Consider the following 13738-nt stretch of genomic DNA (forward strand, 5'->3'; position numbering starts at 1 on the left):
TCTTACACTGCTGTTTCTCCTTCTCAATTCCCTCCTCTGCTCACTCTCTTTTCCAACTTTATTTAGATGTTTCATGCACTTCCACCCTTTCCTTCATGTTCAGCTTCTATGTAGAAACAGGGAAGTTTCTCATGACCTTACCCTTTCAGAGGAGTTTATACGTGGGTATGAACAGATCAAATAAACAGGAACTTAGGTTAATTTAATAGAAAAAATAAAATATGGAATAACATTGATTTTGGCCAGTATCAATTACAACCATTCTACTATATTTTACAAAAAAACAACTGAACATTTTACACATGTACAGTATTTTTCAGTAAAAGTGGATTTGGATTTAACAATGGGTCACTAATTGAAAATAAAAAGGCAAAAGAAAACAGAAATAGGACTTTTGTCTCTAGAAGGTTAGAGCATTTGTTGAGTCTCCAAACTTTGTACTATCCATTACATATATCTCATTATGAATATATATATTTATACATAATATATAACATTAACTTAAACTTTGAAAGCATTATGTTCTAGTTAATAATGTTATGTAGATAAATGAGGCAGTAACACACTAGTAGTTAAACCAGTATTTCCGCAACGTGCACCTGCATGGTCAGTGGGAAATGGAACGCACGCTGGTAGACCCCGATGAATTTTGTTGTCATGTTGATGGTTATTCGTCTAAGAAAACAGACATCATTTTTATCTTTCCTATCACAGTAACCTCGTACCTTAAATATTATGGGCTGGTTCAGTTAAATAGATTTCTTTGCAGGCAAATTCAGTTTTGCCATCTGCTTGACCTTGCTTTAGGCTTGTGCTTGCATTTGTCCATGTAAGACTGTGCCTTTAAATGTAAAACCATACGCTGTACCCAGGATTAACTTTCACTTTTTTTTGTGTGTCAGAAGGGCCTGCGGTATTATGAAGGGGAAGACTGCTTAGCAAAATCAGTTGGTTCCCTAATTACTTATGAATCATTATGTGATTCAATAAAATTGCAATGCTATTAAGAGGGTCATCAGATAATTTACTTATTATTCACCTTGGGTTGTAAGTTATCTTTGATGTCTAGAAATATTTTCAAGGCAGGCTTTTTACTAGCTTGCTGTTTGGATGGGGACCTTAGCATCTACTTCCCACCTCTTTCCCAGGATAGTCCATATTGATAGTATTCCTCTCCTCAGCTGTGACTCCAGCAGCATCTTCGAAGTAAGGCTCTCAGAAGCATGAAGCCTGCAAGATGGCTGGTCACTCGTAAAGCAAATGAGGTCACCAATGAAGCTTTGATATGAAGAAACTTGATTATCAGTCTACCCTCCCCTAAACAGAGAAATTGTCAAAAGAGCTATAAGATTTCATCGTTTCTGGCCACTAATTCAAACAGTGTTCTCATAATTCAGTCTTCTTTTGATGAAGTGTTTAGAGAGTCATAGAAAACCAGTGAAAATATTTCTTAAAAAAAAAAAACAAAACCCAAAGAAACAGATCATCTCAACATTCAGTGGACCAGCATATAATAGTATGGCATAGTTATGGAGGGTCAGAGGAGTGGGAAAATAAGAACTAGAAGGGTACAATCATGCCACCCACATTCAATTTCCAGTTTTATTTTCTTAAAATGACAAGATGAAAAAACTTCTAATAAGCACCATTGAAAAAAGTTGCCTGGCCAACATGGGCACCAGCTTAAATATTACTTAAATAAATTCCATTTCTTAAAAATACAGGACCTCTTAGAAACTTTTGACTCCAGGAAGAAATTTCCTGCATCATATTCAAAATGCTTCCCACCATGACAAATGGAATTTCTGATGGCCTTTAAAAAAAAAATGGGGGTAATGGCTAGATAGCACCAAGAGGTTGTGCAGGGTCTACAAAGTTAACACTCTGAATTTCAGGGGAGCTGGATCAGCCTCAGCTCATCTATGTACCTCTGCATTCTGTCCATCTGTCCATCACCAATTTGACTATACAGAGCAATCCCATTTGGCGAACTGTGTGTAAAATAACCCAATCTACAATGGAAAAGCCAGTAGCAGCAAGTCTATCTGATGAAACCAGTGCAGCAGACTTATCAAGTGAGTAAAATGCAACAACCAGTACATAATGCATGAAGTAAATGATGTGTGAAGAGTATCAATGTTTCACTGTGAAATACCATGGCAAACGACACTAAACACAACTCTGTAGGATGTTCCTAATGCCCTCAGGTCCAGTTTTCTGTCATTTCCCCCAATGGTGGACTCAAGCATGCAAGAGCTTTCTATTTCATTTTTGTCTATTTATGCTCTTGCAATGTTTTGGAAAGGTATTTTTAGGTGTTTCAAAGGGGGAGACAAGCAAATCAATGCAAAAGGGCAAAAAATGGACCTTCAAAACCAGGGCAGGAAATCAAATCATTACTTTAACGTCAAATTTTGGCATCAAATGCTTTGGTCATACAATACTGTCTCTGTGGTTCTGGCTGTTTAGCACTAAACACCCAGTTATAAAAGGTAGGCTTGTTGTAGGTTTATTTTTTTTTTTCCATTTAAGTTCTGACAAAACAGTTCACCATCTCCCTGCACAAACTTGAGAGAGAGAGAGAAAGAAAAAGAGAGCAAGAAAGAGAGAGGTGGCTTGCTTTTTTTTTTTTTTTTTTTGGCTTGTTTTTTTTTTTTTTTCTTTTTAATAATATGGAATAATCTATAAGTCTACAGGAACAAAGAAATCTAAGATGGCTGCTCAGCCTTGAAATGTACATGTTTTGCAGCAAAGTTGTTGAAGAACCTTCCGTTGGCACAGATTGTTCTTTTTCACAAGCATACAGAAGCCTCCTTCCGCCCAGGACTCTTCCGTTGCTTTTCCGGAAGTCAGCAAGAGAGAAGGGGAGTTGAAGACCAGAGCAGCATGATGGACACACACGGAAGAAGGTTGTGATTGGCCAGAGAGGCAGATTTGGGGAATTGGAAGAGATCATTCAGGAGTAGTCAACAGGAGGAAATTTGGTCCACCCAAAGTGATTTCAGTCAACAGCATTGTTTTTCAAGGAGAGACATTGCAGTCCAATGTAATTGGTATCCATTTGTGAAAAAAAAAAAATTTAGAAAAAGAATAAATTAGAAATCAATTAATAACACAAGCAAGAAATTTTTCTTCTTTGAGTTACCTAGAGCAGAGAGTATACAGTCATTTATACCATATTTCATTGAATCTAAGACACAAGATTTAAGATGCACCATCATTTTAAGTAACAAAGGAAAAGATGCTTCTTCATGTTAAACTGTGACACAATCTTATCAATTAGAATTTTAATTTTATACTTATTAAAAGTATTTGTTATATTTATGTAACATTCTGTTTTGTTTCCATGCTTATGCAAGAATCTTTCCTTTGAATATTGAACAATAGTTTAATTTTCAGACCTCTTTAGAACCGCAGTTAAATTCAACACAAGAAGTAGTCATGTGCCTAACTCGGTTGAACAGATATCTCTGCATCCAAGTTTCATATCTGGGCAGTAACACTGATATCACATCAGTTTTCTGGTCAAAAGCGGTTGTAAACTGCCACAAATTATAAGATGCATCTGATTTCCGAGATGATAAAATGTAAAAAATATGTCTTAGAATCACAGAAATACGACAGTTGAAAGAGAATAAATAACACATCCTTAAGTGCAGCTGCCATGTGATTTCAAAAGCCTGGTGAGCCATCAATGATCTCATTTTGTAACTGACCTGAAAATGGGCTCACTGCAGATACGATTCTTCATTTCCCACTTCTGCCCACAATGCTGATACTCTGCTTTTAGCAAAGCGCCATTGGACATAACTTGTCTGGTACTCACCATGGTTTAGGGAAAGTAGTTAAAGCACTGCAACTCTTGAAATGCATGGTACCAAGTGCTATTGGTGAACATTTCAAGTTACAATGGATTTCCTACATCAGTCACTTTTTGTTTTTGAGACAGAGTCTTGCTCTGTTGCCTAGGCTGGACACGATCTCTGCTCTCTGCAACCTCCAGGGTTCAAGTGATTCTCATGCTTCAGCTACCCGAGAAGCCGGGATTACAGATGCGTGCCACCACGCTTGGCTAATATTTGTATTTTTAGTAGAGATGGGGTTTCACCATGTTGCTCAGGCTGGTCTCAAACTCCTGGCCTCAAGTGATCTGCCCTCCTTGGCCTCCCAAAGCGCTGGGATTACAGGTGTGAGCCACCATGCCTGGCCCAATCTCTTTCATCTTCCTCAATTTTCTGTTACTAATTTACAAAAAATTCTGGTAATATTCAGAAATAGGGGAACCACGTTTTTAAGTAAAGTAAAGGAGGCACTTGTGGGTAACTAAAAAATGATACTTACATGGTCCCTGGGGTGCCATCACCCCAAGCCTCTCTCACCCCAGTGTGCTATAGTAGAATCAGCCCTGGCAAGAAAACCTGGGAACACAGGGCCTGTGTCGGGCCCATCCCTGCCCCAGACCAATCATATACTGGAAAAACCATGGAGATGCAAAGTCACCTATGACGCTCCAAAGAAATAAGACCACAAATGATGTCCTATTAGTGCTATCATGTGCCTAGTCCTTTCTGACACCTTTTTGAGATTCCTTGTAGGGAGTTGTGGAATCACCAGATGAGGTCAGTAGTATGATCCTCTTCATTTTCTAGAGATGGTGGAAATGAGGCCCAGGGCAGTTCATAACCTGCCCAAGGCCTGGAGACCAGATTTGAATGACAGCATTCTGACTTCCAAGTCCACATTCTCCTGACAATGGCAATGTTTTTTCTTTCATGAAATTTCCAGAAGGGGAAACATTCAAAAGAAGGGAAAGAATAAACCGAGGGCAGTGATCATGTCAGTCAGATTGTTGCAAATGCGTATTTGTTTTCTTTTTCTATTTTTATAACAATCCGAAGATGTTTTGAACAACAATAGTTTAAACACTTTCTTTCTACATCGTATCTTTATCTTTCTATATCTGTATAAATTTAGGAGTAAAATTCAGGGTCCCCCAGGCATAAGTTAGTTCACAAAATGTTGGAGTTGGAATAATTTAAATTCATTCATTTTACAGATGGGGAAACTGAGGCTAGAGAGGTGAGGGAACTTGGTGTTAGCTAAATTGTTAGGGAGAATTGGATGTGCAGTGGTTCTTAAACCTGGCTGCAGATTAGAAACACTTGGGAAGTTAAACCCATGATCATGGGCTGCACCCTAGATCAATTCAATCAGAATATCTGGGGATGGTGCTGCATCCTGGCATCTTGGTTCAGAATCTTTGGCGCAAAGAAGAACAGACCAACATTTTGAAATATTAAGTTCTATACTTAGGTCTATCATTTCCTAGCTCTACACCCTGGGTTTTCCCTTCTGTAAGATGAAGATATTACTTCCTAGCCTCATAGGCTTAATGAAAGATTCAGATACCATTTAATTACTGTTTATATATCAAAATTATAAACAATCCAAATAATAGGTGATTGGCTAAAAACTGTAGCATCTTCACATGATTGAATTTTATGCTGCTATTAAAAATAAACTTTCCTAAACTGTAAAAACATAGGATAATGTTTCTGCCTAATGCTTAGTGCAAAAAGTAACATACAAAACTCTATGTGCATAGTGTTTTTAAAAATCTGGTGGAAAGTACCTATGGTAAAAACTGGAAAGAAATACAACAATTAACTAGAAAATGCTACATATTGTATCATTCCAATTATATAGATTCTGGAAAAGGCAAGTCTATGGAGACAAAAAAAAAAAGTAGGGGGAAGGAGAGATGAGTAGGTAATTCACAGGAGTTTCAGGGCAATAAAACTACTGTGCACGGCACTATAATGTTGCATATATGTTGTTATACATTTGTCCAAACCCACAGAATGTACAACCAAGAGTGAGCCCTAATGTGAACTGTGGACTTTGGGTGATAATGATGTGTCACTGTAGGTTTATCAACTGTAACAAATGTACCCCTCTAGTGCTTGATGCTGATAGTGGGAGAGGCTATGCCTGTGTTGGGGGAAGGGGGCATATGGGAAATTTCTGAACTTTCTGCTCAATTTTGCTTATGAATCTAAAACTGCTCTCAAAAAATGAAGTTTATTAATTTAAAAAGTTAACTTGAGCTATATTGGCCAGTGCCACTATAGCTGACTTATTTCTTCTTGCAATTCAAACAAACAAATCCATTAAGGGCAGAAGTTCAAGATGAATGAATGCCACCAAAATATTGGGCATGTCATATCTGATGCATGCTATGTTTCTTTTTTAAGTGGAAAAATATTAGTCCTGAAAGTAGAAAGATCATACTTTGCTCATAAGATCGATATGAGCAGTTGTACTCACCATCCTTGCAAATGGCTCCCATTTGACACATTCCTAAGTCTAAGAGATACCCACTGGGGCAGCTTGTACAGTTCTTGAATCCTGGGCCATTGCACGTCAAACAACTGGTATCACATCTATGAGAAAAATGTGTAATTTTTTAAGCCATTCACACATGCACAGGGGAAGGTGTGTTTACTAGTAACCTCATAATGTCTTCAATTTAATTATCCCTCTGAAGATGACTCAAAAATCTTTTCTCACAAAAATTGCTAGGTTTGATGACACAGGTAGACACTGTGATTTTAAAGGGTATCGAGCATGTACTTGAAATTGAAATAGTAAAGGTATTAAGGTGCCCCCGAGGCAAAGGAATAAAAATATCAAAGATAAGCTGGGTTAAAGCTTCCCAACAGTGTCCACAGGTACATATTTAAACCTAGTGTTATCATTACAAATTCTACGTTTTCTTATTTTCTTATGAAGGTAGTCATCAAAAGAATTTAGGTCTAAATGCTAGGGCCCAGGGGGCAGATCCACTTACTTTTTGCAGGATTTGTATCCATTCTCTGAAGAGTGGTCAAAGTAATAGCTGATACTACAGCTCTGCACGCATCTCCCATCCTCCATGAAGTAGCCCTCTGTGCAGTTAATGCACCCATCAGCTCCTGCCCCTTAAAAGCAACACAAGCACAGGAAATGAGAAATAAAACCTCAGAGGAGGTGGTGTCATGGGCTTCTTCTTTAACAGTTTGAGAAAATGGCATCAACCTGCTATAATTTTAAGATTAATAATTGAATATTCATGCTTTTTCTTAATTTCCCTGGGAAAAAAGCCTTCCCAGTTAAAATGGAACCTCTTGACAAAAACATCCACTCCCTTTAGAAAGAGCAGATTATCACTGGGCTATGTAAGTTTCTCAATGAGGATAGGATGCTGATGCCTGCTCGACTTTCAATGAGAATACACACACAATTATCAAAAGAGAAATATACTTCTCCAGCATTACTTTAAAAGTAGCAAGTGGGTTGCATGAGTGACGGCTCAAACCAGAAAGAAAAGCAAAACCAGAACCGGGAGAATAAACAAAAGAACTAGGGAAGGTACCAGCACAAGTGGCGCAGAAGCGGTGGCAGGGCTGGCAGTCCTGGCCATTGAAGTACCGTCCGTCTTCACAGGAGACAGAACACCGGGATCCCTGCAGGCTGGAAGAAGTATAAAGGGAGCTTCAAACAGACTGTTGTGATCAGGCCAAAATGTAATGACTCCCCAAACTCCATATGTAACAGATACAGTTTCCCTCAGAGGCCAGTGGACTTGGCAAAGCTTCAAAGCAGGGGAAATAGCCCGTGTACCCTTTTTTTTTTCCTCCTCTCAATGCTTATAACGTTTCTCTGTGCCTACAATGATGTCCATAGCATACACACATGCTGCTAGGCCTTGGGGACATTCTCCTTAATTTGTTAGACTGATGGGCACCCTCCTACTTTGCGCAACATCTTACAACCCAGAGGTTTTAAAAAGTATTTGATTGACAAAAGAATCACATTGTCTAGCAATATGCCCAACAACTTCTTAACATCCAGACTTACTACATAATAAATTAAAGTTATTTCATGATTATAAATGCAGTAGGAACACATGGTAAAATGAATTATAACTGAGCAAAAGTGTACGACCGTCCTGTCCAATCCACAGCTCAAACTCTCCGAGTAGCCATTCTGATTTGTGTTTCTGATTTTAGTCTTCTATGGGTTCTCATCAAAACAAGATTTAAAATACTTTTGCCTCTATTTCTTGGTTTATTCATTTTAAACACTCTAATGAAAAATTTATCAAAACTGTACTGCTATTTCCCTAATCATCTTGACTTTCCTTTGTTATATTATTATTTAGTGTTTCTGGGAGTTAACTATATTAATCTACTTAAATTTCTATTCATCTAGCAATATGAGATAGTATCTAATGAGTTGTCAGAATGTCAAATGAGAAATGCATATTTTTCTCTCCCTTCTAATTTCTGTCAGCTATCATATTCTTCACAGTCTACAGGTTGATTCTTAAAATTGAAAACAAATAGAAAATTGTTACTATGTTTGGCTGGGCATGGTGGCTCACACCTGTAATCCCAGCACTTTGGGAGGCTAAGGTGGGTGGATCATTTGAGGCTGGGAGTTTGAGACCAGCCTGGGCAACACAGTCAGACCGCATCTCTACAAAGGCTAAAAAAAAATTGCTAGGCATGGTGGTGCCTGCCTGCAGTCCCAGCTACTCGGGAGGCTGAGGCCAGAGGATTGCCTGAGCCCAGGAGTTCGAGTGAGCTATGATCGTGCCACTGCACTCTAGCTTGGCTGTCAGAGCAAGACTCTCTCTTTAAAAAAAAAAAATTACAAGTTAATATAAAAAATTACTCACTGAATAACTAGTGTGAAACACAGTGAGAAAATGTAATCCTATGCTACCAAATCAATGAAGCTAGAAGATCAGTATCTAAACAGGGTTAAATGGTTTCCATTGTTTTAAACTCTTTATATTGCTCCAGTTGACATCTTAATTGACTGCTTGTATGTGGATAATGCTAATTTTAAAAATTTTTTAAAAATTAAAATTTATTTTTCTCTATGCTCTTAAAAAAATTTGGAAAGTACAAAAACAAAGTTGAAGAAAAAAGAAACCCGAACAGTCCCCATTAGCATTTTCATTTATTTCCTTCCCAGATTTTGTGCATTGATATTTTTTTTTCTGTTTGTTCTTCACCACTATTTAAAAATTTACATGTCTCTTGAGGCAAAATGGTCAACCCTGGAAGCCCTTAGAAAAATGCAAGGAGCTTCAAGGAGACTAAGGGCAGCATAAATGAAAGTGGACTTCATTCATAGATCTCACTGGCCAGAGAGAGAGAGAGCGCGAAAGCAAGTGGGAGAGACAGCTGTCATTTAAAAAGCCAAAAGAAAATCCCTTTCCCTTTCTGTAGCACTAGAAAAAAGGATATTGCCTTAAATGGATCCATTTGAGAGGAAATAAGGACCACCGAATCACTTATCAAAGTTAAAAAGCTGCCTAGTTTTTCTAACACAGGACAGCACTTTCTTGTGAGGCTGGCATCTGTTCAGCAGGACACAGAGGTTGCACTGTGTGGAGAAGGAATGAGGTAAGGGGGATGTGTGACAGACAGTAGTCACCAACCCTGAAGTTTTCTGCTGCTTCCTATTTTGGAAGCAAGATACTTCCAGGCTAATGCACCTGGTATTGTGAACGCCTCTGTTCTCTCTGTGATAAACTGGCCAGGTTAGACCTGTGCTGTACAACATAATCTGGCACACATGGCTACTGAGACTTTGAAAGGTGGCTATAGTATGGCTAAGCAACAGAATTTTAAATTTTATTTAACTTTAACTAATTTAAGTCTAAATGTGAAAAACTGGCACTTGATTCCATTATTGGCAAAAATTTGGGTAAGTCTGAAACAACTCGGCTGTGTAAACTTTTTTTTTCAACTATAAAACCTAAATAAAGATCAAATATTTCTCATGAAAACAATTTTGTCTGAACTCAGGTGTGTTTTAAGGGTAAAATATACATCAGATTTTGAAGACAGTAAAACAATGAAAAAGAATGAAAAACATCTGATAATAGTTTCTCAATTGTTGAAATGATAATATATTAGATGAAATAAAATATTTTATTAAACTCGAATTTCCCCTGTATCTTTGGACTTCTCTTAATGTGGTTACTGGCATATTTAAAATTACATATATGGCTCTCAAATTTCTATTGGCATACACTGGTTTAACATACCCTATACAATGTTTCCTAAGAAATTAAATAATTTAAGTATCTTTTATTTCTCATGAACCAAGCATGGGCCAGATGCTACAAAAGGTATTTTGTAACTGTTATCAGAGTTAACCTTTATCATAATCCAGCAAAACCGGGGTTATTATCATTTTATAGAGGAGAAAATGAAGGCTCAGAGTAGACTTGCCCAAAGTCACACAGTTAATAAGTAGCAGAGGAGGATGTGAGCCCACATCTACTTTCTTTCTTTTTATTATACTGCTTTGCTCCTTCTCCAAGAAGAATTAGGTGGCTAATTCTTTCTCAGTACTGAAGTCTCGAGATGAAAATTGCCAAGTAAACTAATACTGAATGCATTCATGGAGGGCGGGGGAAGGAAATAAAGCCATAGATAATTGATCAATCTAAATGAAAATGATGCTCCAATACTGGTTAATGGTGAAGAATGTACCTACCTGGAAACTGCCTGGACCCTGCCTAGTTTACCTCCGATCACAGGTGGAAATAAAGATACGATCAATACCTAAAAGAAATCCAGTGCAGCAGAGTTCTAATTCCACGTATAGCCCTAGTCCAACTCCTCACTAAATGCAGAATGGTCTGAGCTTCCCTACTGAGATCAAGAGGCTACCTAGTTAATTTGAGCTGTACATTGTTCTCTTAGAGAGTTGACTAACTATTGAGCTTTAGCAATGAGCAAGTCATCCTGTTCAAGGAAAACATCTCCTGCTGTTAAATCTATGTGCATACCATAGCATAATGGAACCAAGCCTGAGGTACTTAAGATAAGAGAATGATTGGGTATGTGGAGAGAAATAATAAAGATAAGGGAATAATTTCCGACCATCCAAGGAATGAATCAGGGGGATTAAATATAATTCATTGGTATTACCTGCACAGTAATCCTTGACTGGCACAATGCAGGTTAAAAAGCACAAAGAATGCCTCTCAAATGGCCATTTTTATTGACTTATATCTGAGCCATCTTTTCTAAAGAGAATTTGTTTGGATATAACCCTTCTTTAGCCAACACAGCATCCCATTTTTCACGTATAATAGTAGAGATAATGCAAATAGCAATCAAGTGCTTGAATGGGAGTCAAACCAAGGGTAGATCGTAAGAGGGCTATTTATTTATCATTTTTTCATTTTATTTTCATTAAGAAGCTCTTTGGGCTGTGTTACTTAATAAAATCCTTCACTCTCTTACCTTAACCCATCCCTACATTCTGTACAGTTATGGAATTCAGTACATGTCTTGCAGGTTTCACTGCATTTCCGGCAAAGATTTTTCTCTGTTAAAAAAAAGAGAAAGTTATAAATCAGTTGGTCAATTGGATTCCAGAAAAGCATCAGAGATGTTCTAATGCTTACTAATGTACGCTATAGTACCTATGGCCTTGACTAGAAAATTGCAGGAAAAGCCATAGAATCACTATGTGTTATCATTTCTCAGCAAACCAAGTACAGACAGGAACTGTAACACCGGAAAACACCTTACACTTCTCTGCCATTTTGCAGACAAGACAATGATAGCCTAGCTAATTCTTAGTTGAACAGTTTATAGGCCTTTTTTCTTCTTCTTCTGCTTCCTAGTCTCTCTCCCCAGCAGGGTTTCCTAACTTGCAACAGTGCAAATCCCACTCACGAAGCTGGGACAACATCACTCTATGAGGATTGAAAGGCAAGGCCTGAGACGGAGGAATGGGAATGTAGACCCTCATGCTCATAACTTTTAGGGCTGGTCAGTTGAGCTGAACTAGAGAAGGGAATCTACATTTAAGACTGCAAGGTAAGGACTGCTTATTTCTTATATTGTTCATTTCAAACACTATTTTAGTGTCTTGCACTTTATAGTAGCCGTGGAATTGGTATAAGTGTTGTTATAATTCAGATAATATCTATATTCTGGAGAATAGAAATGCATCATTTGAACAAGTATACTGTAAATACTTGCCTTCCTAGTTACTACCAGGTCCATATTGAAACAAGCTGGCAAATTTATGGTTGTTCTGTGGAGGAAAACATTTGGCATATTAAGGAAGGACTTCTACCTTAGACAAAATTTTGCTCAAGTCTTGGTACCTGCTCTGATATGCAAGTGGATTATAGCCATGTGAATGTATAGAACTGAATGAAGCTTTCTTCATGGGCTTCCATCTGCTTTTTAAATGTTGGTGTTCTTCAGGGTTCCATAGAGAAACACAACTTAGTGGATCCCTGCAAGGACCTGCTGGATCAAGTCTGAGCCTCTGAGCACGAAATACGAAGCCCCTTACAATCTTAACAGTAGTCATCACGTGGCCTCTCTCGCCGTCTCTCTGAGAATACTGAACATGCATAGGATCTTAACTCAGATGACCTAGATGTGCATTCTGCTTTTAGCATCTCCGGTGGGCAAGTTCAGGGTCTCTGTTCTCTCACTCATTAAATGGAGATTACAATGTTACCCACCTCTCTGGTTGTCTTGAGAAGTTAAATAAAATTCATTATTCAAGGGAACGATATGAACTATTAAGCACCATAAGTGTGTTGGCAGTAATTATTACTAGTCATGATCATATGTGATCATTATGTTGTACATAAATGGAGTCATTAGAGAAGAAAACTATAATATAAGGCAATTACATAAAAAGAGATATACAAACCACTTGTATCAACACTTTGTGGTAGCTGAAGTCATAGTTTGAACACCTTAATTATCTACCTTCTAGGCTCTGGAAACAACTGACTCTCAATTACCTTGGTTCTGTCATACAACATTCCAGAATCAAATTTCTTTTCCAAGGCTCAACCTTCTTGATAGAATGTTGACTTTTTTTTCCCCCACAAGGAATACTGCATATTTCTGTGGATTCTTTATGCCCCCTTCTCTCTCCCAATTTCTCTTTTCTCCCTCAAGTCAAAGTTCATGTTCTCAATTTTGGGGCAAGCAAGAAAGGCAGAGTCCCTACCCACTGCCCTAAAGGGTAAGTTGAGAGACCCTGTCTGCCTCACAAAGAAATGCTCCTCTTTGAAACCAGAGAGAATTTCACTTCTTAAGAAGCAAGAGTATTCACTTCAGATTTCTTGTCTGATTTTATTGTAAATAACTCTTGTTCCTTTAAACTTGAGTTTTCTTTTTTCTTCCTTAGGTTGTGCAGAAACATGAAATTTCAGTGCGATCATATACCATAGTATGACGTTCTTGTTAAGAGAAATTATCTAGAACTCAGAAATAAAGTAAAAGATAACTGCAGTCCTTTTCAGAGCCACACTAGAACACTGTCTAAAAGGTCTACCTTAAGACTATTTAATTCTCTAGGGCAATATACCTTCGTCTGTTTGCTAATGATGGCTGATTAGGGCCCAAACTCTGTGTTAATGCACAGATTTTTGTTTGGTAAGGTTGCAAATTACTTCTATTCATTAGAAAAAAAAAAAAAAAAAACACTTCCCCAAATTCTACTTGTATGGCCATGTAGAAAATCATTAAATGATTCCATTTTGTTTCTAACCTAGCAAAAGGATTTCCATTTTGCCTTTCCTGGTGGACTACAGTACCTGATCATCTTTCCGCCCTGTTCGTCACCTTGCAAGTTCCCTTTTTAGTGGGTTAAATAAGTCATTGACAAATGTTCATTCTACTCTTAA

At 37.8% G+C, this 13738-nt stretch overlaps 1 protein-coding gene across 3 annotated transcripts in view; it reads right to left on the reverse strand.

Moving 5' to 3' along the window:
- The window catches only part of PCSK5 (proprotein convertase subtilisin/kexin type 5), a 464591-nt gene that overhangs the window by 159322 nt on the left and 291531 nt on the right, over window positions 1-13738 (reverse strand). For 2 of the 3 annotated variants that reach the window (XM_033237074.1, XM_033237073.1), the window contains exons 17-20: window positions 11316-11400; window positions 7415-7512; window positions 6851-6980; window positions 6328-6443 (exon numbers count right to left, since the gene is read on the reverse strand). In XM_033237074.1, the coding sequence (XP_033092965.1) occupies window positions 6328-6443; window positions 6851-6980; window positions 7415-7512; window positions 11316-11400 (429 nt within the window). Of the gene's footprint in view, window positions 1-183; window positions 2838-6327; window positions 6444-6850; window positions 6981-7414; window positions 7513-11315; window positions 11401-13738 lie in introns of those variants that run through there. The other variant, XM_033237072.1, reaches the window with a different exon arrangement.

This window comes from Trachypithecus francoisi, unplaced genomic scaffold, assembly GCF_009764315.1.
Source record: "Trachypithecus francoisi isolate TF-2019V2 unplaced genomic scaffold, Tfra_2.0 Lachesis_group16, whole genome shotgun sequence".
Lineage (NCBI taxonomy): Eukaryota > Metazoa > Chordata > Mammalia > Primates > Cercopithecidae > Trachypithecus > Trachypithecus francoisi.